This window comes from Lissotriton vulgaris, chromosome 8 (assembly GCF_964263255.1).
Source record: "Lissotriton vulgaris chromosome 8, aLisVul1.2, whole genome shotgun sequence".
In the NCBI taxonomy this organism is placed as follows: domain Eukaryota; kingdom Metazoa; phylum Chordata; class Amphibia; order Caudata; family Salamandridae; genus Lissotriton; species Lissotriton vulgaris.
The window spans coordinates 1,122,289,864-1,122,317,028 of NC_141696.1; the positions used below are offsets into that span (position 1 = coordinate 1,122,289,864).

Sequence of the window (27,165 nt, forward strand, 5' to 3'; positions counted from 1 at the left end):
ACCTTGCTTTTAGTATTTCTTTCGGCCACTTACCTAGCAAATAATCCAGGATGCTCCATTCCATGAATAATTTGTTATCTTTTTCACCTTATGAGTAAGGCACAGATGTTCCCTTCACCTGTGGATCCCAAATACTGGACTTTCCAATTACAGGTGGCTGCACTCTTGTTCTGTTTAATTGTTTAAACAGAATGTTCTATTTTAGGTTTCCCAAACATCTGAGTAGTGCTTTTTGTTCTCTCTCTTTCATATCTGCTGCCTTTGTTCACCGACCATGGTCTCATTGGACTTTCTCCATTTTTGTAGGTTATGACTGACTGAAAATCTACTTCTGTCCTGAAGAGACCCTTGGACATCTTGCCTGCTTAGGGTCGAAACATCAACATTCAGAACCAATATGGATACTGGTAATTACTGTTCCACTAGAACACAGAGTTACCCACTCACCAGCCACTGTGCAATACACCATCAGCACTGTCTAGCTTGATGTTACACCTACTTTGGAAATTCTGATATATTCTCGAATTTAATGAAGACTTTTTGATGCTTTGATTTGATGATTTAGTTTTATTCCGCTTTAGGTGTCCATATATAGGTTTTCCTAATACATGTCCTTATTTTTTTATTTTTAAAGACCTTTATTGTACACTTGTAGGAAGACACAGCACAAGGCCTACAACCCCATGGGCCGGCCGCAACATTTGTGTTTGCTCATCAATGCTGTCAGATGTAGACACAGCCTTTTAGCCGACAACCCTGGGGCCTGGCGGCATAACACCTTGAAGTGTACCTGTTAGCAATTGGTTCACATGTCGGACAGGACATAGGTCTAGTATTTTCATTATTTTTTTAGAACAACTTGCAACTAAGGCTCAAGATATCAAATGTCACGTTGGTTGGTCTCATGTCCATTTTCTGTCTGTCTGAACATTGGCACTGCAGATTCAGTTGGTCAGCATTAGTACACCTGGAATAGGTGACCTAGCCGCAATACAGGATAAATGGTATATTGCGCAACAGTTGTACTCTTGCATAAATTAACATGACAATAGGGAGCGAAAAGAAAAGCAAAGTATTCAGACCGACTTGACAGAATCGTTGGGCACGGTCGTGTTATGTGGTACATATGAAGCGGTAGTGGCAAATCTCATGATTTAGTACTTGTGTCTTTGTATCATATTAGTGAGGTTTCCAGTGCGGAACACTCACTAAGCTTCATCCCTAGTTCAAGGCAAGTCAAGCTTGTCAACAGTGCAATATACATTCAAGCCCTTTCCTGAGAGCAACCAGAAAACTGTAAATAACAACGTAAACATAATGCAGAAAACAAAAGACTGAATGATATCGAACAGTGTGTGTGTGTATGTGCACTGCCCACGGGACAGTCAGGGGGGTGGTCACGCGCGGTACTGTATCAGCAGTGGGGGCTGCTCAGCGTGACTAGCCAGTTATGCAACGGGCGGGGGGGCAGGGGAGGGAGGCAAGGAAGGGGGGGAAGAGAAAGGGGGGGGGAGTAGCCGATATAGTGCTCTGCGTGAAGTGGGGGTCTAAACAATGCCTGATACATGTCCTTATATAGGCACAATTCGCATTGCCCTTATATAGGCATAAGATCCCAGTCCTTATTTAGGCATTAGCCATGCTATCGAAATACAGGCATGGTCACCTATATCCGTCCATCCTAACAACACCAGGAGTTCTTAGAAACCAGACCCTTAAGCTGTTGGGAGATTACCTAGCCCAGGATAATTGAGTTCTCCTAGAACTCATTTAATATGCATGAACGCCTATTCCTTAAGAGTTCAGGGGTAGGGGATTTATATCGCTTTACATAGGGGACAAGAAGATCAAATGTCTATTTTGTCCCACGGACAACTAGACATTAAAATGACGCAGCAAAGGGATGAGCTGAGATACTTTAGTATTCACAGCCAATGAAGGTTACTTAAACAAATCTCATAACCTTTGAACATCTGCAAAGGCCTGTGATTGGAGGACTGGCCCAAGGCCCGTGTTGTCTGAGGAAAAACTAGCCCGCCTCCATGACAAACATTTTGATTTCCATTGGTAAATAAAGCATGAGGGTGCCTCTCTGTGCTGCTATTGGCCATAGGTAGCAGCATGATTCGGGACAACACTTTTCTTCCTGTGTGTCCCCAGAGACATGCTTCGGGGCCTCAGAGACCATCTAGTAGCTGGAGGTTTCTTTCCCTCCCTCAAGTTGAACTTCTTTGAAGGGGAGAAGCCCCACGGACGCTTGCACCCATTGTGAGTACTTACTACGGTGATCTTGCAAGTAGTATCAATGGCGAGGTGGCTTCTGTGCAGGCCCACCACTGCTGTGAACAAAAGGGCCGTTCGGGAGGGGCTGTTACTATGCCTGATGCTTTACTATTCCAGTTGCGCTGAGCCGCTGCGTAAAGTAAAGGATTTAATGCGATCCTAGAACGTGGATATTTTATTTTCGCAGCATAAGCCAGGACAATATATCACTGAAATTCCGATATATTATTTGTTTTCTAATGCAAATGCAAGGGGAGAAGATGTGGCCCATCGGCTCGACTGCCGACTTTGGTGCTGGAAACCAGGGTTCGAGCCTCGGGGCAAAGGGCCATATGTATCATAGTCCCGTTTTGCGAATTCCAAATAGCGAATTTTAAGGAAACGCTCTTTGGAATTCGCAAAACGGTATGTATGTACAAAATCGCTTTTTTATAGCGATTCCTTACCATTCCTAATTTGCGATTAGCAAATTGCTAATCGCAAACTACCCAATCATTTCTATGGGCCAGGAGGCCCATAGGAATGAAGGGGCAATTTGCGATTAGCAATTAGCTAATCGCAAATTAGGAATTTTTTCAAGGGTGCAGGGGTGTCTCAAGAACACCCTGCTGCACCCCTGAAAAAGACATTTGGGGGAATATGGCGCACATACATGCCCTAAGGGCATGTATGGGCGTCATATGGCACCTTTGGTTTGTTTGAAAAAAGCTTTATTAAAAGAATTCGCAACTTACCACCAACTAGAAGTTGGTGGTAATTTGTGATTCCTTAATGGCATTTTTTGCATTTATTTTCTTTGATACATTACATTTAAGGAATCGCAAAATTTGCGATTCCTTAAGTGCAATCGCAAAATAAGGAATAGCAATTTTTGCGATTCCTTATTTTGATGCAAAAATGTTTCATACATATCATTTAGGTATTTAGCATTAGCAAAGGCCGAAATTCGCAGAATTTCGGCCTTTGCGAATGCTTAATAGCTTGATACATATGGCCCTAAATCACTTAATCTCCCCGTACCTGAATCTGTAATGTAAACGGTGCTCATGAAAAGTGCTCCAATCAATACCTTCGGGTCGAGTTCGCTCTATATATGTATGCCCAAAAAAATGCATTCCCACAAATATTACTTTTCATGCCTTTTTCCAACGTAGACTGTAGTCGCCAATTAGTGTTCAGAATCAGAAGAACGTAAAATACATTAATAACCTGTCTACAATATCGGACAAAACCAGCAAGTGAATAATAAAAGCATGGCATATTCTTTTTAGACGTGTCACTTAGTTAAACCACATATTAATATTTTATATACACAAACACAACAGTGTGATGCTTTTTGTAACACTCACTGGGAACTTGCGATGACAGAGTTTATTCTTGACTTTTTTTTGAGAAATGTTCAGAAGAGAAAGAAAAATGCACATCTATCCCCTCAGAAAGAGAGCATTCTTGGAAACTCGACCACGGTAAAACTTTGTTGAGCGCCTAATTTAGTTCCCAGATAAAAATGGGACCTTTTTAATCCCAAGCAGTGTGACTTCTCTAAGGTAGACAGAAGTGTGAAGGCAGCGGGGAGCCTTGGCACGGGGAACTTACTGGGGTAATAAAGTTCAGCTTGAAAGCCATTGTAGGGCAATATGGACAAAGACAAATACCCAAGGCATCCCCTATGCGCCAAATGTGCGGTCATTTCTGCTTTAACTATCTGCTGTCTGTGAGCGTGTGTTCTATCTATCTGTCAGAGTGTGTGCAAATCTGTCTGTCACTGGTGGTCGTTGTTTGTTTCTGTGCGTGTTTCATTCTCTCTCACACACACACACTTTTCTTTCTCTCTCTCTTACTGTCTCTCTCTCTATCTGTCTCTCTCTCTCTCTCACTATCTCACACTTCTGCCAGACTGCCAATTAGAAGAAATGCAGCAACTCAGAGTCAGGTCACTATTTTCAGTCCACTGGCTGCCGTGGGCTAGGTTGTATTTCCAACACATAAGTTAGTAACCAGAATCTTGTCTCTCTCTTCTTCGTATACCTCAGGAAATCTATCAGCCACACCATAGCATATTCGCCATGTACCTCCTCTGTCTGCTTTGTGCTGAGGGCCTTCATAGTATTCTCTGTCAGTTAGTGTATTGATACCGGGATTAATGCACCTACTGCATGGATCTTTGTGAACTTTTGAACCACAGGTTCCAAAATTAAGGAAGTACATCCAAATTAATAGGTCACTAACAATATGATTTCTATACCAGAAAAGTTCTGGGGTTAACATTTACGAAAAAATACAGATTGAAATGTTTATTTTCGAAATATACAAATAGCACACTTGTTCATGCCAGCTAACTGAAATTGGTATTATGTTGGACGAGTGGATTTCTTTACAGGACAAGTAGATTTCAGTAACATTTTGCCCATTGGACAAGTACATTTATACAAAAATTCCACACCCCTGAAATTCATTCCTGACGTCATCCTCTGCCCGACTTTACGTCAATGCTAACATTCCAAGGCACCTACCAGGTATAAATATACCTTCCCTTGCCCAAGCAAGTAGGCGGAGAGGAGCCTGTGTCCCGGTCTGACACACTGACAAGACGCTGTCATCCCTGCTCGCAGAGAATCCAGCTTCCAGTGTTCTGACTCCCTTCATGGGGTGTTAGAGTTCGAGATCCGGAAAGAGATTCCCGCCTCTCTCATTCTCAAGGTATTGAGCTGACTAGAACCTAGAGGAACTCTTGGCATACAAACTTAGCATACAAATTATACCCTACCTTACTATAGCCCACAACACCGACTTCTTACCTTGTACTACACTTAGGTAAATTGGGGTAGAACTAGCTAGAGAAGCATCTTATGAGTAATCGCATTTTTAGCGTATGTTATTTATGTATATGAATATACGTGTCATAGCTAAAAGATAATGCTAGCGCAGTATTATTTCTTCCTACTGCTTACGCTGTACATAATATATCTTGCATACTGTCTTATGATTGTAACAGCTCATATCTCTTACACGAGAAATAATACTGTTCAATAAATCCTTTTTATTGAAACACCCCTCTATTCTTTCTGTGTAACTCTGAAGAAACTAAGCATGCACAATTAGCTGAGTGAAACTGTTATCTATTGTTTCCACGATTCTGAGAGTGTTCCGATTCTAAAGGGAAACAAAGTTGTCATGTTTATGCAGTTGCCAGAAACCACTCCCTTCTTGTTTACAAGGAGTTTCTAATGGCCTCTGAGTTAGCTGGCACACAAAGTAATTAAGTTTAATATACTCAAAAGGGGCATACTGACCTTAGTCCTATGCCAAACCTATAATGTATATTATTCCAATGCGCAGAGCCTATTAGGGAAATAGGAACTACACTACAATTTGACTTTGTCAGATGATATATCCAATGAATGCCTGAATTTTATGTTAACAAATCGAAGATTCTTAAAGGTATAGTCATTTTCTGGGAGCGTGACTACGCAAGAAGGCCAAACAGACCCAATCCGTGTAGGCCCCGTCACCGTAAAGCTGTCTAGGGCATCTCTACAGCCCCAACGTAGCCCTTAAACTGCACAAATGCAAGAATAAAGAATCGGAGTCCTGAGGAGGCGCAGTGGGAACAGCGAGAGTGCGCCCACCATCAAGAAAAAGTCCTGAGCTTGGAGACGAGGACTGCGGAACAAGATGGTGATGACTGGCTGAGCAAGTTGAAGCTGGGCTTCCTGCTGTGCCCGGGAGCCCCGGAGTGTGGATCGTTGCAGCCGGCCCCCCAGCGGAGAGCAGTTTGAAAGGTCTGCACTCGCGGGGAAGCTGGTGGGGTCCCAAATAAGCACCCGGTGACGCAGAGGTGAGCTCCAGAGTGTACTGAGAGGCCGGGGGGAGTAACAAAGCAAAGGAAGGTAAGTGGGGGAATCCCGTGGAAAAAAAACAAGTACCAGGCCCCGCGCCGGTCAAAAGGAGGCACTGAGGGACACATGAGGCACCAGCAAGATGGTGGGGGATCCAGACCCACCCCGCCTGACTCCAATATGGCGGAGGGGGGCCCAAAAAGACATTTCCTTAAAGGGAGACTCTATTGATCAAGCCTGAAATCAACAAAGAAGCTAGTGGGGCATCTGGCAACATAAATGTGAAATGGTTCAATGAATGCAGCCCCCACCTCTAAAGTCATGAGCAACGTCTGATGCCTGACCCTGAGATGGCCGCCATAAAAAGGTATTCTGCATAAGAAGTCTCTCCTACTACGTGGGTGAGGGGATCAGCAACAAATTGTGGACCCACAGAGACTTACCAGCGGCTAAGCACAGAGGCGGGGTGGGAGTACACTAAAGAAGCAAAGGAAACCATGAAGTCCCTTGGCCATGGCAGAGACTGCATCTATGCTACCAAAGAATTCGACTTCGAAGGTATCTAGCTATTTTGTGCCTGCAGAAAAGAAACAAGTAAAAGAGATAGAGAATCCTGATTTCAACATGGCCCTGACCAAGGAAGATCTACTAGTTTCCCTAAAAGACTTTGAGTTGGAACTACGCACAGAGCTAAAAGGAGACCTTTAGGCTTCCATGGACCAACTGAAAGCGGACCTATCAGAAAAAATGGCTTCTCTACAACAGGATGCGGATTTATTGGAAAGCGACTGATGGAAACAGAGACCCAAACCCAATAGCTCGAAAAAAAAGAGTAACAGAAACGAGCGACAAGGTACAACTTCTACACTCACAACTCCAAGTGGCCCTACTGAAGAACAAAGACCTGGAAAACAGGTCTAGAAGAGACAATATTCGTATCAGAGACCTGGAGAACAGAGCAGAGGGCCCTGACTTGGAAGCGTTCATAGAAAGTCTCTTTGCGGAGGTACTTGGGCCCAAGCAACTGAAAATGAAAATCAAAAGAGCCCATAGGGAGGGTCCGGCAATGCCGGGTGAGCTACGTCGCACTCGAGACATCCTGGTTAAGCTTCACTCATATAAGGTCAAGCAAGCCATACGACAAGAGTCCAGAAAGAAAGACTCTATCACGTTCCAAGGATTTCGCTGTGCGCTCTTCCAAGACCTAGCGCATGCGACTCTTCAGAGACAACAATCCTTCTGTCCTCTTACAGAGAAGGTACGAGAGGAGCAAATACGGTACCGATGGACTTATCCCTTTGGGCTAGCGTTCGAATTTAAAAATAGACAACGTCGTGTCACAGAGCTATCGGAGGGCTTGAAGATTCTAGGGATTCCAGTGTCAGAGGCCTCTAGCTCGCAGGTCGGAAGAGGGGAGCACCCTAGATCCAAAATAACACATTGGAAAATGACCACTAAAGGGCGCCTAACCAAGACCTGAATCAAGGAAAAGGAAAGAGGTTGGAGTAGATAATAATGGGAGTATATGACATGACTTGGTGTCCGTAAGAACTTAATGAAAGGATACAAGTCAAATAAGGCTAACAAGTGTAAAGAGGACAGATCTAAGTTTTTTCCACTTCTGCTCAGGAATGGCTACGAGCCGTGAAAAAAGACCATACGCCTTGCCCAAATTATTGCTACACTGGTTGATGTAGCATGGACAGCGAGGTGACGGGCGAGGGCCAAAACTCCTGCTCAACGCCCGCAACGTGGAGTGAAGTTACAGCAGGGCACGTGAGGGTCCCGCGGACAAGAATTATTTTTTATATTAGATATGTTTTGAATTTAAAGGGGGGATTTATGTTATGGGGGTAGAGAAGCAGGGGGGAGGAAAGGGGGCACTGCTATGCAGAATGTCAGATTGTGACTGTGGAGGAGAGAAGTGGCCTGAGAAATGTAGCCGGTGGGACTGTAAAAAGGGAGACTGCAGGGGGCACAAGTAGCGAGAGGGAGGGAGTACCCAGTAAGATGATATTGATCATGTCATGGAACGTGAAGGGCCTAAATTTGCCAATCACGCGACAAAAAATTTGGAAGTATCTAGTGGACCACCAATTTGATGTGGTGGCTCTTCAAGAGAAGCAGTTCAAGAGATCGGAAGAACTGAGAGTCCGGCACAATAATTATTCACTCTTATATAGATCATCTGCCAAAACAAAACATAATGGGGTAGTATTAATGTTTCACAATAGTATCAAATTTTAGCCTGAAGGTATTAAGACAGATAAGGAGGGACAGGTGGTAATGGTGAAAGGGAAGCTCATGGGAAGAAATGTCTCGGTCTATGTCCCCAACTCGAGTAAAGCAACATTTGTGAATTCCTTTTTGAATCTGGTGGGGGGTTTTGCAGAAGGCCAAATAATAGTGATGGGGGACTTTAACCTTATTTGGCAGCCTACAGACGACAGTTCACACCTCCATAGGTCCACAGGAGGTAGTTTCACTAAATCCCTAAGGCATGCTTTTCAGGACTTACGGGTTTTTGACGTTTGGAGATTTCTCAACCCAACTGCAATAGACTATACATATTTTTCACATGCCCACCAAACGTACTCCAGACTGGATTACATTTTCATGTCCCAGAAATTACAGGGAGCCCTCAAGGGGGCTTAGATCCTTCCCATTGTGCTATCAGATCATAGTCCAGTAACGGTGGGCCTACACTGGGGGCGGGGGGGGCTCAGGGGTTCGCAAGTTAGTATTTTGCCACCACATTGAAGCGGAACAAGTTACTTAGGGATGAATTGCGGATAGCGATTAAAGAATATTTTCAGACAAATGACCCGAGTGACACTTCCCTCCAGAAAAATTAGGATGCTTTCAAGGCGGTAATTCGGGTGCAAATGTTCTCAGCGCTAAACAAGGGAAGGGCAGAGGAAAAGGTGGAACATGAGGCAGCCCTGTCCCAGGTAGAAAGTGAATATAAAAAGAATCTCAAAATGGGCAAAATTGATTAGATGGGGAATACCGAGGAAACTCCTAGCAGCCATTTTATCGTTAACACTGGCAGCTGGGTGCGTGTAAAGCTCACAAGCACATGTGCTACAGCCAAGATCTTCACAAACAGGGGGCTAAAACAGGGCTGTGTGATCGCCTTCACCCTGTTCAACCTATACAACGCAGACCTGGGAGTGGCACTCTTAAACACTAACATCTTCCCCCCAAATTTGGGTCCAATATTGGGTCACCTAAGACTGCCGATTATGCAATACGCGGACAATCTGGTTTTATTGGATCAAACAAAAATAGGTATGAAAAGGGCATTAGAGACTCTACACCACTATAACATAGAAAATAAACTTATAGCTAATGCATCAAAGACAAAAGTGTTGATCTTTGGCCACAAGCTAAAAAAACTATCATTGGCATGGCAGCTGGGCCCTCTAAGGATAGCCACGACCAAGAGCTACACCTACCTGGGAGTTCAATTTGCACAAACCGGCAGGCCAGTGCTGCAGGTTAAAGCACTGGAGGCAAAAGCAGCCAAACTAACATATGGCTTATGTAAATTACATCACAAGCTTGTAAGCCACTCGACGGAGGGGATCCGACAAGTAATGCAAGCCAAGCTAATGTCTACACTCAGCTACGGCCAGATTGCCTTCCTGGGTTTCCTGACCAAAAAACTGGAGGGCCTATATATAATGGCTTATAGAAAAGTTTTCAAGCTCCCATACTCGACTAGGCGTTCACAAATCCGACTAGAGCTTAACATCACAGCAATGGACATTGAATGTAAAAAAGATATAATCAAATTCCACCATAACGTGATTATTGCACAATCAGGGCAGCGCTACAAGTGGTCTTCACAGACATTAACAGTCACTGGGTGAGGTATAACTTGATAGCCAATAAACATTGGGATTACCAGCCGATCTTTTAACAGACACACCACTAACAAAGTTTAGTTTAAAGAATCTGCTAAAAAAAAGTGTGGCAAGACCACTTTGAGGCAACAAGACATTGAACTGACCAGATCTGTTCAGGGTGCAGAGGGTCTCATCAATTTATATGAAACAACTGCATGCCATCCCTAACTACAAGCAGGATTGGGAAGGCTGGCTCTACAAATGTTATGATGACGAGGCTCCTAACTTTGCCAATTCAAGACTATAGAGCTCACTGGAAAAATTGGTCTTCAAGTGTGTCTGGTTGCTGTTTGTGCCAATACCACACAGAATCTGCAGAGCATGTCATTTGCTGTTGTCCAGCTCTGCAGACCCCAAGGCGTTTGTATTTAAGAACCATGTTCATTCAACACGGCATAAGAACATAAAAGGAGGCCTTAAGGCATATATACACCACCATAGTCCCAATGGAGCTCGCATGAATTGTTTTACGCTGCGGCCGGATTGTCTTTTCGATCAGCCCGAGAATTGACAACAAAATAACTTATGACTCACAGAACACCAGCACCCACTCTTGCTCAGTATCGCCCTCTTAATACTAATACTGAACATATTAACTTTTACCAGTTACAGGATATTTAATAGGCCTTGGTGATGTAGCTTTACACACTCTTTGCATGTAATACCAAACACCTGTTTTAATTCTAAATGTACCTTTTCCTCGCACAAAGTTACTTTGTTTTCCGGTGACTACGACTGCATTTTTACTTCTTAAACCCTCTTCAGATTTTATTCATTTTATCGTTACCTTTTTTTTTTAAACTTGTATTTATCTGCTCTGCTTTTGTAAAGGATTTTAAGTAATCATACAATAAAGGATAACTGGCCCAAAAAAAGAATCTCACAGGTATCCTAAAACGCCAGATGGGTACATTAAAAATGAAACTGGGGGCAATTTACACTAACAGAGCTGAATTCACACTGTTGCAACTGCGATGTAGTGCATACGCACAGGGAAATAAAGTAGGCACACATCTGGTGAGACAACTTAGGGAAAAAAGGACAAGGGAATACATTGGAGGGATAAACAAAGGCGAGGGGGAGATAGAACTAGATGGCTTGGGTAAAGCTAATTTATTTGGCGCTTTCTATCAGGACCTCTATAAAGCAGTTCCCCCTAATGCTACGGCCCAGAAGACTATTTAGATTTGCTTACACTCCCCAAACTCCCAGACTCATGGAAAGACCAACTGGAGGCCCCAATTTCTGAAGACGAGTTGAGACAATCAATCAGGTCTCTTAGACCGTATAAGTCTCCAGGGATGGACGGTTTGATGGCTCTATTTTATAAGACCTATGCACCGGAATTGCTGCCCCTTCTGACAACCTTATTTTATAACATAGCGATGGGACAGGTGGTAACCCCTTCTATGGCGGAGGCGCTTATTACGGGAATTCCAAAGCCGGGGAAGAACCCTCAACAATGCGCCTCATATAGACTGACTGCCCTCTTGAATCTCGATGCCAAGCTCTACTCTGCTATCTTGGGGTCACGCTTAGAAGACTTAATACCCAACATTATTCACCCGGACCAGTCCTGTTTCATAAAATGGAGACAGACACATGACAGTATCCGCAGGTCTCTGCATCTTATAGAAAAAGTAAAAAAGTTCAAAATACCAGCAATAGTAATGGGCTTAGAGGCAGAGAAAGCCTTTGACAGAGTGGATTGGCATTTCTTGTTTCTCACTCTGGAAGGTTTCGGCTTTGGGGATAAGTTCATACAAATTATTAAAGTCAACTATATGGGTTTGAGCTCCAGGGTACAGGCTAATGGGGTAAGCTTGGCGTTCTTTGAGTTTGGTCGAAGCACAAGACAGGGGTGCCCTTCGTCCCCATTGCTATTTGCTCTGAGCATTGAGCTGCTGGCGGCCAGACTCAGAGCAAATCCAGACATTCGGGGATTAGGTTTGGTGGAGACGAGCATACGGTGTCGCTATTTGCAGACAACATTCTGTTGACTCTCACAACTACTAGATCGTCACTTTGAGCATTACAGGCAGAGGTGAAGGCGTTTGAGGGGACAGCGGGCTTCCGAGTTAATTTATCTAAGTCACCGATACTAAACCTAACGCTGTCAGAGGGAGAGAAACTACAAATACAGGGGGAATCCTCAGTCACATGGGATTCAGATTACCCCAAACATAGAGGGATTATTTCAGGCAAACTTCCCACCCTTACTCACAAAGATACAACAGGAACTAGAGCGTTGGAAACCTTTGTTTATATCAAGGCTCGGTCAGATATATGCAGTCAAAATGACCCTTGTTATACCTGTTCCAGGCCCTCCTAATAGAGCTTGATAAAGCTTTTTTAAGGGGGGTTCGCTCCATGATACTACATGATACTACGCTACATTTGGCAAGATGGAGGAGCAAGGTTACCCTTTCATTTGTTACGTAGACCTAGATCGGAGGGGGGGGTGGGGCTCCCAGACATTCGGCTTTATTATAAGGCAGCATAATTAAGGGTGGTGACAGAATGATCCATTCGGAAGTTGGACAAACACTGGCTACACATGGACCGGGCCATAGTGGGAAGGACAAGACTTGGGACGAGGTGAATAGGAACTTGGAGTGGACCTCCTTTCCTTCCCCATATATACCCTTACACTTTAATCCAGACTTTCCTCCTGCGTTGAAGGAGGGACCGTTTGATGCATAGCGGGAGGAAGGATGTTGAGTATTCTCAGATCTATTCCATAATTATGACATTCTTACTTTTGAAAACTGTCAGCGTGACTTTGGGGTCCCAACCACTGAACACTTTCATTACCTGCAACTTAAGCATTGGGCTCTACACCCACAGGTAAGGGAGGCGGCAACTTAAGACCTGACCCCAATAGAAACTTTTGTGCGGAAGGCAAGTAATTCAAAGGGCACTATCTCTTTTTTATACAAGCTATTGGTCTCCACTTTGATTGAATCGCAGCCTAGATACAGATGTACATGGGAACAGACCCTAGAAAGGGAGGTAACAGAGGGGGAATGGAAACACCTGTGGTCAAACATCACCAAACTTAACCACTCACTTGACTTAAGGGAGGCACACTACAAAATATTATTCCATTGGCACCTATTCCCCTACAAGCTCAAAAAGATCGTTCACCTCACCACGGACCTCTGCTGGAAAGGATGTGGTCTCTTGGGAGACTTTCGCCATATTTGGTGGGACTGCCCAACTATTAAGCCATTCTGGGAGGAGATTCTGTCCCAAATGAAAAACATGCTTGGGTACCTAGGGCCGAGTTCAATAGACGTGATCCTCCTGGGTCTAAGGGACATCTCATTAGAGCACCAAACTAAGGCGGACAAAGCAAATATGTGGGCATGTTTGGGAGCAGCTAAGAAGGCTATAGCGGCTAACTGGAAGAAGAAATGGCACTCGCGTTTATGGAAAATACTCACAATGGAGCGTATGTCTGACATTTTCAGAGACGAATATAACAATTTTGAGTATAAGTGGGGCCCTTTGGTGTCATATCTCACAAAGGGGCTCCCACTGGCAGTATGTCCACCTACATTACGAGGGCTACACTTGTTTCAGTTTTAAGTCCCAAAACAGGGATAGCACAGATGACACTCAGCAACAGAGGGAACTGCACTAATCTGAAACTGCACAAGAGGCCTTCACTCCACCAGCCGGAGTAGAGTAGCAAGCAGGGAACAGGCGGTTATTGCTTCACCACCACGGGGGGAGTTTTTGTTTTTAGTTATTTGTATTTTGGATGTCCGAATAAATCAATGGCTTGTTATGATCTTCAAAAGACGAACATTCCAACACTGTGGGAACCTGTGATCGATTTAGTGGAGAGTGGATTGTGGGAATGTTGATATGGCTATTAGCCATGACTGTTCAAATTGTTTTATAAAAATTCTGCCAATAAACAGAAATTTTACCCAAAAAAAGGTATTGTCTTTTTCTAACACCACAGATGTCTACACTTGGCATTGCTTTTATAGATGATGTAATAATTCCTTGAGAACAACTGTTGCAATTTGCAAACTGTGGTCAGTAGGGCATTTTGACTATGTGCTTTCTCTGGGTAAAACCTAACATAAATTGTGCAGGTAAACGGTGCACATGCCCTATTTACACACCGCTCCTTCAGGGTACATAAACTAGAATGCGGTGCAAATGACACACCTGGTCAATACTATACCCCGCAATCAGAGTTTACCAAAAGTACACTTTGTCCCCAGGAGGATGTGGAATTTGAAGCCTGCTCAGAATGAGTCACTGGGGCTATGCTAGTCTGAATCTGGTTTTAGTCAGGATTTTACATTCTTGGGAATTATGGCACCTACTACTCCACCATTTGGATGTATGTAACTGTGCTTTAGGATTAATCTCAAACTATGACTTCAACCCAATTTAGATCGGTATTTGTAAGTGCTAAACAGAAAAATCAAATAGTTCCGGAAACAAATAGACCATCTTTGCCAATGGGAGACACTACCCTAAAGTCTAGGGTGTAGAAAGAAAATCTTTGTGTCACTCCTAATCTGGGACTGGGGTGATAATGGCTTCCACAAAGTCAAGGACGGCTTGGATCAGTCAGGGACAATGCCAACTCATCACAGTTTCAGCCCTGAAACGCGCTCTTCAGGGACTGAAACCATACTGAGATTGCATAGGTCCTTGGCTCCATTCTGGCCATGTGGACTGCACGGTCATCTTGGCTTTTGCTAGCTCACTTCAAGCAGACTTCAGTGCTATGAGCCTTTCTCTTTATCCTCCTTGGCAGGGGCAAGTTCTTTCCACAAGAGAAGTATTCTTCTTTCAAGTCAGATCATAACAGCTTGACTTCTGACAGGTCCTACACTTATGCTCACTCTGGGCAAAAGAGCAACAGGCAGATTTTCGTGGTAATCCAATGCCTCTCTCTGATAGTGCTACAGAGCTTCTACTTGAAATCCAGATGGAATACAAGTTAAAGGCTTACTTTGGGAAAACTGGAAAAAACAAACCCCTCTAAGACCACGCTAAATTTGAAATTTGAAATCCCAACTAACCCAATCTTTGGAAGTTTTATTCCCAGGCTTTTGCATGGAATGGACAGGCACTAAATGGTCAGTCTGAAAATTATGAAGGACACTCTTGTCACATTGTAGCACTTTTGTTATTGCTGGCGGGAGTGAGGGCGAGCAGGAGCCAACACAGAGGCAGGGAGGGTGTGTGGGGAGCAACAAAGGAAAACGCAGGGTGTGGTGAAAAGGCGCTATGGTGTAGCAACCGATGTCCACGTCGTATTGCTTTTTTAATTGTAGGGTGGGAGGCAACACAAAGGGCGGATGGGAGTTCAACTCAGATAACAGAGGGTTGAGGTAAACAGGTAAACAAGCACTATGACAGTGCGATCACATATTGCTTTTTTTTGTTAAGGTGGGTAGGGGGCCAACACGTTAAGGAAGGTCGGGCAACATGAATAATAAAGGGAGGGCAGATGGGTAGACAACATGGACAAAGGAAGAAGGGAGGGAGGATGGGGGACAAGACATGTAGGTGGTGAGAAACATGGACAACAGTGTATGGGCGAGTGTTGAGGCAACAGACAATGGAGGGTGCTCTGGATGGGCAAAAGGTAAACAGACGGACAACAGAGGTTTGGATCGAGGGGCTAGGAGCAAGCACACGGTAAATTGGGGGTTGAAGGGAGGGTACGAACGCACACGAACAATGGAGGGTGTGAGGGAGGTGCTGGGGGCAAGCAGACAAACAACGGGTGTGGATGGGAGGTGCACGGGCAAACAGATCAACAGCGGAAGGTTTTCAGGCAGGAGAAACAGGAAGGGGGTTAAGTAAATGAGGGAGCTATCTGAAAAACACGCACTCCAATGGAGTGCTTAAATACAAAGAAACAAGTAGCCTGTAAAAAAAAAAAGCAGTGAAGGACACAAGTAGCGAGTCCATGCTCCATGGAAGGGACAAACACAGAAGAGACAGGAAACCTCAGCAGCTGACCAATAAGAAGCAAGCAAACGAGAGTGACTATGAAGCCAAATAATGGTAAGCAATGGTCAGGCTCTCAGCCGACTGTTAAAAAAACAAAAGGTCTCACAAGAGAGCGTATTTGCTGGCTTACGCGATCCCTAGAAGTGTGGCTCACGGTGTAGAGCAGGCAGACCCGGAAGCTGAGGTCAGACCCGGGACCAGGGTTCAATTCCCGACGCGGCAGGGTCTTGAGCTCAAATGTCCACGGACTCGATAATTCTCGCTTCGGTGCCTGCTCTAATCATGGTTTCTCACTCTGCAACTCTGGGCATTAAGCTTGCTTAATCTCCACAACGGCCCCCCTGCGGCGGGATGCCTGGCTTTCACCTTGGGGATGCCCTGTAGGGGCTATCTCACAGGGAAAAAAGCCAGGACGGGTTCCCAAGGCAAGCGCCGGGAAACCTCCGGGTAGCTGTGCGCTCAATAAATGCAATAATAATAATAATAATAAAAATGTTTGCTACGTTGTCTGGCATGGCTCTCCAAGAGAAAGTTCAGTCAGATGTTTAAAGCAAAGCAGACACGTTTATCTACAACATTAACAGTATTTTATGCCACCACTTAGAAACTATGAAATGAGTCCAAAATCGTTGTAGGTTACTAGATATGGGATAAATGGTAGAGTATAATAGGTATATATGTAGAATTAAATGTTTGATGGAAAAAGCTAAAGTATGCCTGAATGTGGTGCATCAAGCAGAACACATGATCTGAAATCTGATTATTCACTCTCTAGCAACTGAATTGAAAAAGAAGCTTTTGTTTTTCATTTACTCATAGGTCAGCAGGGCGAAAAAGCTCAGTTTGGAATCCGGTGCTTGGGCAGCTGGATGCAGAACTACCAACTCCTCTGAGTCTCCAATAACCTGAAGGAGGTTGTGGGATAGCAGAAACAGTCCTCCATCTCCCATGCAGAAATGGGCAGTGCTTCATTTGTAAAGAAATAATTGCAGCCGGCACTACTGAATGTTGGTAGGCCAAATACCAAGGCTATGTTGGCTTGATTCCACCTCATACCTCTTTAATCCATAGTGAGACACCTCCCCCTTTATTTCACTCTTGTTGGGTCCTGCTTTCTCCCATTGTCACTTTTTTTCGCTCTTTATCTTCCTCCTTTTTTCCTCCATGTGCGTTTTCTCTTTTTTGCTAGGAGTCAAAATCTAATAAGGAAAAATTATTGCGGGTCCCCAAAAATGAGTGCCGGTGGGCCCCAACTGCAACCCGTGGCTCAAATTAAGCTCTGAAAATGGATATTTTTTTTTGCATTCCACTGCAAAATGGATGCAAATTTCGGTATATAATCCCCCTTTTCGTGGGATTTGCATCTTCCTACCAAGGTTTCAGAAAAAGCAAACTGCAGTTGAAATGGCTGGGCTGCACATACAGTTCTCACAGAGAGAATGGTGAACTATGGGCCTCATTATGATGTTGGGCGGAAAGCCATCCGACAGCTCATCAGAGACTTTCCGCTGTATTACGATACTGGCGGTCGGAGGAAACCCACAGGGAATACCGCTCCGCTTCCAACGTGCTCACAGAGCCTGTCGGGGCAGTGGTTGGAAATGTAATCCTCAAATGGCAGCGGAGCCAGCCTCAGCTCCGCCGTCAGGATTTCGATTTTGCTTTGTGCCTGCCCTTTCACTGCGGTCTGTTCGCCATGAAAAGGCAGACGGAAAGTGACTTTGGGGGGCCCTAGCAGGCCCCCACCTGTGGTGCCCCCTAAACATCCCTGCACCATGTGGTAGGCACTGTATACTGCCTGCCACACATTGCAGGGATGTTTAAACTCTGATTTTTTCCATTGGGCCTTGTGCTGCGAGCAGCAGCACAAGCTGCAATGGAAAAAATACAGGATCCGACTCCCAACATGGCGGTCAGATCGTAATCTGGGAAGCAGGACCTCCAACTCCTTATTGAGCGTTCCCGCTTCCGCTACAATGCCGGTCGGACGCACAGCCGACAGGCTTCGTAATTGGCCCATAAGGGTGCATTACTCAATTGTTGGAGTGAGAACTGAGAACTGCTTGTGCAGGCTATTGCCCAGCAGCCACAAAGGCTCCACTTGTGCTTCATCCTCCACCTTTAATTCATACTTCAAAGCAAGGAATTTTAATTCAGGACTCAGAGAGGCAATGTTATTACATTTAAAGTTAATTACATTGTCCAGACCCAGGCCGCGGTCCTCAAGGAACTTACCTACCTTGAAGGAGACCCAAGGTACTGGACAAATAAGGGGAGAGGCTGAAGAAAGAGAGGAGCATGTGTGAAGTGAGCCTGCATGCTGATGGCTGGTGCCTTGAGAATGCTGTGTACCGCCAGGACAACTATCCGTTTGGGAAGTGGTGTGGGAATGTGGAACAGGGGAGTGTGATTAGATAGGCCTGGGGGAGTGGGGAACGGAGGACATGAGCGTTTTTAGGTGATTTGGTTCCTATTTCAACAAAACATAACTGAAAAACTAAAAAAGTTGAATTTAATCCCTTCTGAATTTCGAAAGTTACTACTCTGCTTCTTTGGGGACTAAACAGACTTGGGGAACGTGGGGGGAAATGGGCGACACTCTGACTTCACTGACCACCACATCCCCTGCCTGCTGCAGGTCTATGGAGGCCAGTGAAAGACAAGTGAATTCTATATCTGTTATCAGCTTCTCTGTCAGAGCTGATGTTAGCATGGCCTTCTGGCAGGAAGGCTCAGAAGGGAGGATGGGGAATGTGGCAGGATGCCTCACGATTGTCAGTTTCGTGGGGCTGCTGACATGATAAGGTGGCATGATGCCAGCTAATCATTTTTTTCCAACAAAAAAAAGTGAGGTGTAGGAGTTTGGTACGACCAGTGTGAGATAGAGAAGTGTAGCCAAATTACAGGGTCTTAGTCCTCTTGTTGGTGGGTGTGATGTCATTATTCCTTTCTTTAGAAAAATAGTTTATGTAAGGGGCTATTGCAGGTCAGAAGCAAGAGGAAATAGGTGTCAGGACATTAGGTATATATTTTTTTAAGTTGGGATGATGTTGAGGAATGTGGAAGAGGGTACGCAAGGTCATGATTTGCAGGGCTGCACCAAGCCTCCGTCCCCCTTGCCTAGCTGATCCTGCTCACATCAGGGTTTTAATGGGGGGTAGACACAACATAAAATTGTAGATGGTTAGCTATATATAAAAAGGGTTTTTACAAATCGGGGTTACAAGTGACATTGTAGACAAATGGAGCTTTGCTTTCATGTTACTTCAAAACCGTCAATGGAAAAAAGGCACATGAACAGCTATCCAACTATAATGCTATATGTTAAGCATGGCTTCCTTTGAAAACCATTAGCATGAACAGTGAGTATGAAACATTTTTGTTCACTACTGAGACGTCACCAAGAAAATCGCTCACATCCCCGATGTTCTTCCTGGTCTACAGAGCATTTTGCAAAACAGTCCTATTATTGGTATATATATATATGTGAACAAGCACTCATGGAGTGCGAAACGCGTCACGTAGGGCTTATGGCGTGAATAAACCCTACTCAAGTTGACTAACCTGCTGTCTGGTGTGGATTTTTGTACCTGAGTGCGCGCTTGGCACGCCGTTTTGGAATCATATTGTTACCGGTTACCTCACCGGCAGCGCGCCACCCCCACGAGACGAGGGATACCCCACAGAGGTGCTCTTTGGATTTATATATATATATATATATATATATATATATATATATATATATATATATATATACATATCTCCAAAGATAAATGCCCCTTCCGGGACCCAGAGACCCGTGGGAGGTGGCGTGATAGCCAGCAGAACAGCTGGTAATCCAATATTGCGAACCAAAAAGTAAACGCACTCTCAGGAATTGCAACCAGGGAATTTTTGATGCACAAAAAGATTTTTTCCATCATAAATCTGTAACGTTAAGAAACTAAGATCATGCTGCAGCCTTACATAGAGCTCTTCCGTCAGACCTTAGCAGCGGCTTGGAAACAGATCCCCCGTCTCTGTCTGGGGATACTGGAGTAGATGCCATGCATATGGATTGGATTCTTAGCAGCATAAATGGCCTAGCTCCACTCTGCGCTACAATCCTTCAGAACTAAACAGTGGGCCCTTGGTTTATTGAGAATCTCCGGACATGCAAAAAATATTGTAAACACCTAGAAAGGAAATGGCGGAAAAACTATAATCTAGAGGACAAATGCACCTAAGGGGCAGCACTAAAAGACTATTACTCTAAGGTCAGTCTAGAGAAAAAAAATTTGTTTGAAAAGAAAATTGAAAAATAAGAAACAAAATCTAAAGACATTTTCAAAATTGTTAAAACGTTTCTGAACTCAGATGCAGTTACTAGACGCCAACAACCCTCCACCAACTGGGTCGACCAGCTGGATGTGTACTTTCATGATAAAATAACCACTATTCAAGCTAGCCTGTTCAGTGTGTCTCAGGCAGCTGACTATGCTAGTGAGGTGCCCCACTCCAGCAGGTCCTTCTTTGAGGAGCCTACCTTCCTCAATTTTCCTCCTATTTCTATGGACAAATCTTTATTGGCCATCAAGTGTTTGAAGGCTGGGCCCCTATCTGATCCATGTCTGCCCACCCTACTTGCCAAAGTGGCCCAGGCTAGTAACCCTGTTCTAAACAGAGTCTTGAATGTGTCTCTTGCTTCCAGAAGGGTGCCTTCCAAATGGAAACATGCCAAAATCCTGCCGCTATTCAAAAAGCCGTCGGCTGATCCTTAGGTCCATGCCAACTATAGGCCGATCTCTCTTCTTCCGGCTTTATCAAAAGTATTAAAAAAACATATTAATTCTCTAATTTCAGGTTACCTTGAAAGTAACAATCTTCTACATCCAAGTCAATCGGGTTTTAGAGTCAACTGCAGTGCAGAAACAGCTCTGCTTGAAGTAATTGACTACATTAATGACAATGTAGATAATAGGGGCAAGGCCGTTCTGATTATGTTGGATTTATCGGCGGCCTTCGATAACGTCCCCCATAAAAGACTGTTGGCTCAGCTACATTTCATTGGGATTGGAGATCGGCCTTGAGGTGGATGACTTCTTTTTTGGACAATAGAAGCCAAGAAGTGTGGATCCCCCCGCTTGCATTCCCAATTCTGGACTTAAAAGTTAGAGCACCACAGGGCTCGACATTGAGTCCTACTTTATTCAATGCCTATTTAACCCCTGTTCTTGCTGTGGCATTGGGGGCTAAAGTAATACGATACTCAGCTGCTCTTTACTTGCGATACAGAGCCAGAATTTGATGGACGAGTTTATTAAATCCTGTCTTACTAAAGTGTTCAATTGGCGGTCCATTAACCAACTTAAATGCAATCCCGATAAAACTGAGATTGTGTTTTTTTGGCTCTACCTTATCTGAGGTTTGGAGGTCTCAGTGGCCTCAGGGTGTCTCTCCTTCTGCCACTCATCAGAGCTTGGTAAAAAATTTGGGAGTCAAAATTGACAGTGCCCTGTCCTTTCAACCCCAAATCCCGGCTCTGGTAGGCACTTGTTTTGGGCTGCTAGACACTTTGAAAAAATGTCTACCTATTCTGTCTGACGAAACTAGAAAAACCGTGTTCCAGGCCCTGATTACTTCCAGGCTCAACTATGGAAATGTAGTTTATTTTGGTCTTTCTATCTTCTGAGTCTTCTGCAAGTGTTCCAGAATACAGTGGCCAGAATAGTCCTCATTCTTGCTCCTAGAACCCATATGACCCTGCATCTGAAATTACACCACTGGCTACCCATTAAAAAGAACCCTCTTTAACCCCTTCCATGCTCATGACGAGCTCAGCTCATCATGCAGTACACTGCTTGTGTGCTCATGACGAGCTGAGCTTGTCATGAACAATAGAATTCAAAGAAGTTCAGCACCATGGATGAATTGCTGTAGCATTGATGTGGTTAAGACACTGCTCTTGGCTCATAAAGCCCTGCATGATAAAGGAGCAGTATACCTGAGGAGGTGGATTTGTGCTTTTGCCCCACCCAGGGTTTTACGGTCAACCAATGGCCATCTAGCAAGAACCCTAAATTCGCTAGGCCAGAATTGGTGGAAGACCATTTTATCTCGGAGCAAGGGCCTGGAACAAACTTCCTCTGGAATTGCGTGTTATCCCTGAACTATTGGTTTTCACTAAGAGGTTAAAAATCTGGATTTTCAAGCAAGTGGCGTAAACGTTCACTCTTTTAGTCTGCAGGTGACCTTTCTCTACAGCGCCAAGACACTCCTTGGAGTATGTGTGCGCTCTACAAATGCTTTTTCATTCATGTATTCACTCAGTTGTATAAGCATTAGCAGGTTATTTATTACCATGAATGTCTAGTAATGTACTTACTTCTGTGATAGTTGTCTTAAAGACGGCGAAAAGAAGAACATAAATATAGAGCCCTCCGTAGATACCCGTATCAAATTCCAGCTTCTCTCTCAACCTTCTATAGCTGGAGTGGATTTTTTGGTTGCCCGTTCTACTAACCTTCCCGCCCCTGTGACAGTTGTCCTTGTGTACCGCCCCCCCTGAACATGCCTTTGTTTGTGGCCTCCCTGCAGGAACTCCTCGCTACTTTGGTAGTTAACAACTCCTCGGTTCTCCTGCTGGGAGATTTCAATTATTGGCCTGGTGATCCCAGGGAGGACTTGGGGTCCAAGGACTTCACGGCCACCCTCCTGTGCCTTAATCTCCAGTCCCATGTCTCTGCTCCCACCCATATTCTTGGCCATACTCTGGACCAAGTCTGGTCATCTCAAGATATTGTTTCTCCCCCTAGCATCCTTCCCTGTACCTGGTCCGATCACTCTCTTATCAATTTCACTATTAATCTCGGCTCCCTTCACAAGCCCCCCCCCGCCCCAAGAACGTTTCTGCCCGCAGCTGGAACCGCTTGGACCTCCCTTCCCTCTCTCTTGCCCTTGCATCTTCCCCTCCTGATCTTAATGGTCTTCCTCTTGATCTCCAGGCCACCGCAGTCAGCAATTGGCTAGCTTCTGGATGCGATCAAGTTGCCCCTTTGAAAATAGTCAAGTCTCTTCGCCCACACAAGGCCCATAGATGGTTCAATTCTGAACTTAGGGCTTTTAAACTGGAACTTAGACGCTCTGAGCGCCTTTGGCGCCGCAGTTACTGTCCCGATCTTAAGGCCAAATATAAACGTCTCCTCAACGACTATAAAAAAGCCATTCTTGTGTCCAAGACGAAGTACTTCTCGGAGCAGGTAGCATTATCTGCCAACAAATCCAAAGAGATCTTTTCCTTGGTCTCTAACCTGGCTACCTCTGATCGTGCCTGCCCCAAGCTTATTCCCTCCCAGGCCCTCTGTTCTTCCCTAAACAACTTCTTTATTGAGAAGATCGTTAAAATTAAATCCAACATTCCAATCACCCTCTTCTCTCCTCCTCACCCTGCCCCTTCTGTGTCCAATTCCTCCTTCTCCTCCTTCCCACCTATCCCCTTGGATTCCTTCTTGGCTTTGCTTATTAAAGTCAAGTCTGGCTCCCCCTCCGATTGTGCCCCTGCTCGCGTTCTGAGAACCCTCTTTACCTCTTGCCCTACCACTCCTCTCTCCCTTCTCAATGCTTCTCTTTCAACTGGCTTGTCCCTTCTTCATTTAAATCTGGGATCGTTTTCCCCATCCTTAAAAAACCTGGTCTTGACTCTTCCCTCCCTTCCAATTTCCGACCTATTTCTCTTCTTCCCTATCTTGCTAAAATTCTTGAAAGTTATGTCACCTCCTGTCTTTCCTCCTACATTGAGCAGAACCACCTCCTTGCTTTCCATCAGGCAGGCTTTCGCTCGGGCCACTCGACCGAGTCAGTGGTGCTTGCGGTTCTCGATGAGTTGAGGGCCAAGGCTGACACTAACTCTCCTCAAGCTTTGGTCCTCCTCGACTTGTCCGCTGCGTTTGACACGGTCGATCATACCATCCTTCTTGACCGTGTCAGCGCAGCGGGCATTCGGGGGCCCGCTCTCTCCTGGATCACGTCCTTTCTCACAGGACGCTCACAAGCTGTTCACCTCCCTGGTTTTTCTGCCCCCCCCCTTCCGGTGTCCTGTGGGGTTCCCCAAGGTTCCTCCCTTTCACCTCTTCTTTTTAATCTTTACATTCATCCTCTTATTGTCTCTCTTCTCGATCTGGGGGTCTCTGTGTACAACTACGCAGATGACCTCCAGCTCGTTTTCGATCTTTCCTCTTCTTCTCATTCTCTATCTTTTTTTCGCTCTACTCTGGTTTTCATCTCGGGGTGGATGGGCGCCAATCACCTCAAGCTCAATCCAGACAAGACTGAGCTTGTCTTGACCGGCGGCTCGTCCAGCCCTTGGTCCTCTGCTTTTTGTCCCCCTATCTTTGGTCCCCCTCCCACCCCTGTCCCCTCTGTCAAAACGCTGGGCATTAAGGTCAGCCATGACCTGTCTATGCACGGCCAGGTCAGTTCTGTAGTGTCTTCTTGCTTTCTTTCCCTCCGTCTTATTCGAAAAATCTCCCGTTTCTTTTCCCTTGATTCTCTTAAAATTATTATTTCGGCCCTCATCACTTCCCGCCTTGATTATGGAAACAGCTTGTTCGTGGGTATCCCTGTCTACGAAACCCGTCGCCTTCAAGCAATCCAAAATCAGGCTGCCCGACTTATTTTTCACCTTCCCAAAACTCACCATATCACCCCTGTTCTCAAATCCCTCCACTGGCTACCTGTTTTGCAACGTTCCTTGTTTAAACTAGGCTGCCTAGTCTTCCGGGCTGTTGATCGCTCTGCTCCGGCGTTCATCACTTCCCTGATTTCCTCTCACACCCCTGCCCGTACCCTCCGCTCATCTTCTTCGGCCCTCCTTACTGTTCCCCGTTTCCGCAAATCCAGCACTGGTGGAACCAGATTCTCTGTCCTTGCCCCCCGCTTCTGGAATTCCCTCCCTCTCTCCATGCGTTCTATCCCCATCTTTTCACACTTCCGTAAAGTGCTCAAAACATTCTTGTTTGCCCAGGCCTACCCCGCTTAACTTCCTCGGCCCTATTTGATCTGTTCAGTACAGCTCAGCACCAGGAAGCCGTTTGGCCACCGTGCGCTCTATAAATACCTTATTCATTCATTCATTCATTCAAAGTCGATTTTCAATTACTGTCAGGTTTGAGAACTGTCTGGCTCCACTCCAATGCCCTTGTAAAGTCCTAAATTAAAAAGACCGCTTTTCAAATCTACACAATTAAGAAAACTATACCCTTTTATTGAAGGAGAAAACGTTTCACGGGGAAGACAGATAAAGCAATTTTTTTGCATCAAAAATCGGGAGTCTCTCGCTCTTTCACACGCGTTTGTCCACAGCGCTAGGACGCCTCAGGGTAGCTATCAGGCTATATAAATGTTCTTTTCATTTCATTTCATGTATGCTTCATCCATCACACAGTGCATCCTATTACACGATAACAGCACCTCGGTGGTCATCATGCCCGCCTAACATGTAAGCTCTTCCCAAAAATCTATTAATGTTGATATAATCTGCACCCGAGACTAATGGTGTAGTGTTCTGAAAAAGCAAAAAGCATATGTTAAAAAGAGCCGAATTAAAACACAGTTTACAAATAAATATTTGTAAAAAATAAACGTTGTCTATGTTTAGTACTTGACCCCAAATGTATTTTAACCACTCTTTGTTCAGTTTCAGCAGTACAGAGAGGGAATATACTTTACCACTGGCCCTACCTTGTACCAAACTGATCCCCCGGCGATGAAAAGTCGCTGCCGCATTGGAAGATCAGGTCGTGGTGTGAGGGCCTCTGCAGTGGCATGGGCACCAACGGACGCTGGGGGGCGCCCCAGGTCACTCCTCCTGTCAGTGTGGGCTGCTCTGAAACGAAAAGGGAGACTCGGGCTGCCAACGCCTCTACAGTACCACCGTTGGAGCAGAAAATTCGAAAGAAGCCGCGACCTTCCTGCAGCACGAAGCGGAGCTCCAGAAGTTCTGGCCTCGGGCGCAGCGCGCCCTCTGGCGCCAGCAGCTCAGCCAGCGCGGGAAGCCCGTAGAAGTCGGCTTCTCTCCTCAGCCTCTCGAAATCTCGAAAGCCGGCGGGGAGGCAGAGCTGGCTGCCAGAGCGCAGGTAGTCCAGCACCAGGGCGAAGAGGGCTCCGTCGCGGTCCACAAAGAACTGGCCGCCGCCCAGGGGCTTCAGGTCGCTATCGGCTGCGCCATCCAGCATGCGGGCCAAGCGGGAGTCCGGGACTCGGCGCAGAGTGGAGGGCAGGGTGCTGAAGCGCTGGCCGCCCACGTTCAGGGTGACAGGCTGCTCCGACCCGCCGCTGTTGCTCATCGTTCTGCCGGGCACCGACCCCACTCTGGGCGCGTAGGAGCGACACTACTGCAAATGCCAAGCCCTTCCAGGCAACGGCCGAAAGCAAATACAACACGAGCTGTTTATAAGCAGCCACGCTGTTGCTTGGGAACTTTTCAACTCTTTATTGAATGCCAGAAAAGATTCCTGATTGACCGGTTTGGAAGTACATTACGAGTGTAATTTCCTTGTGTTGTTCCCAAAAAACGTTCACTAAAAATGTAAACTTGATTTCACATTGAATATAAGAGCGTTGCAGTATTTAAAGTGAGTGTGTTTATCTGCTCTCTTCACTTTCAGCTGGTATAAAAGCGTCGTTTAATTAGGCCTTCAGTACAAATGACCCCGGTAAATCCCTTATGAAGCCTTCACTTCCCTCAGGATTTACCAATACATGGATCCCTAGTAATAAAACCCATTGGCTCAGGAGAGCCTGGGTACCTCCTGTTTTGGCCCCGGAAAGAGACAGTGAGGAGAGACGTAGCGATCAGGTATGCTTTTTTGCTTTTTTAAACCCCCTTACCCACCCCTCAGATCTGTGCCGGCCACAACTGAATCAGCCCAACTAATTCAAAGCCACACAGCAGCACAGGGCAGACCAAAAATCAATAAGGCAAACTCGATACAAAAAGTATAACTGGGCTCAGAAAAAAAGATATTAAAGGATATACATTTTTTCCCTCTGTGTCTAATAGAACCTAAATCCCTGCTCACACTTGCAAGGGGTATTTTCCATTTTGATGCAAAATGCGGCAATTGTTACAAAACTTTACAGTAGGTCAATAAAGGACTACG

At 45.2% G+C, this 27,165-nt stretch overlaps 1 protein-coding gene across 1 annotated transcript in view; it reads right to left on the reverse strand.

Moving 5' to 3' along the window:
- KCNRG (potassium channel regulator) overlaps window positions 1-26,402 on the reverse strand; it is a 40,126-nt gene extending 13,724 nt beyond the window's left edge. The window contains exon 1 of the mRNA XM_086934949.1: window positions 25,745-26,402. Coding sequence (XP_086791075.1) covers window positions 25,745-26,349 — 605 coding nt within the window. The 5' untranslated portion in view covers window positions 26,350-26,402. The remainder of the gene's footprint in view (window positions 1-25,744) is intronic.
- Window positions 26,403-27,165: the final 763 nt, after the last annotated feature.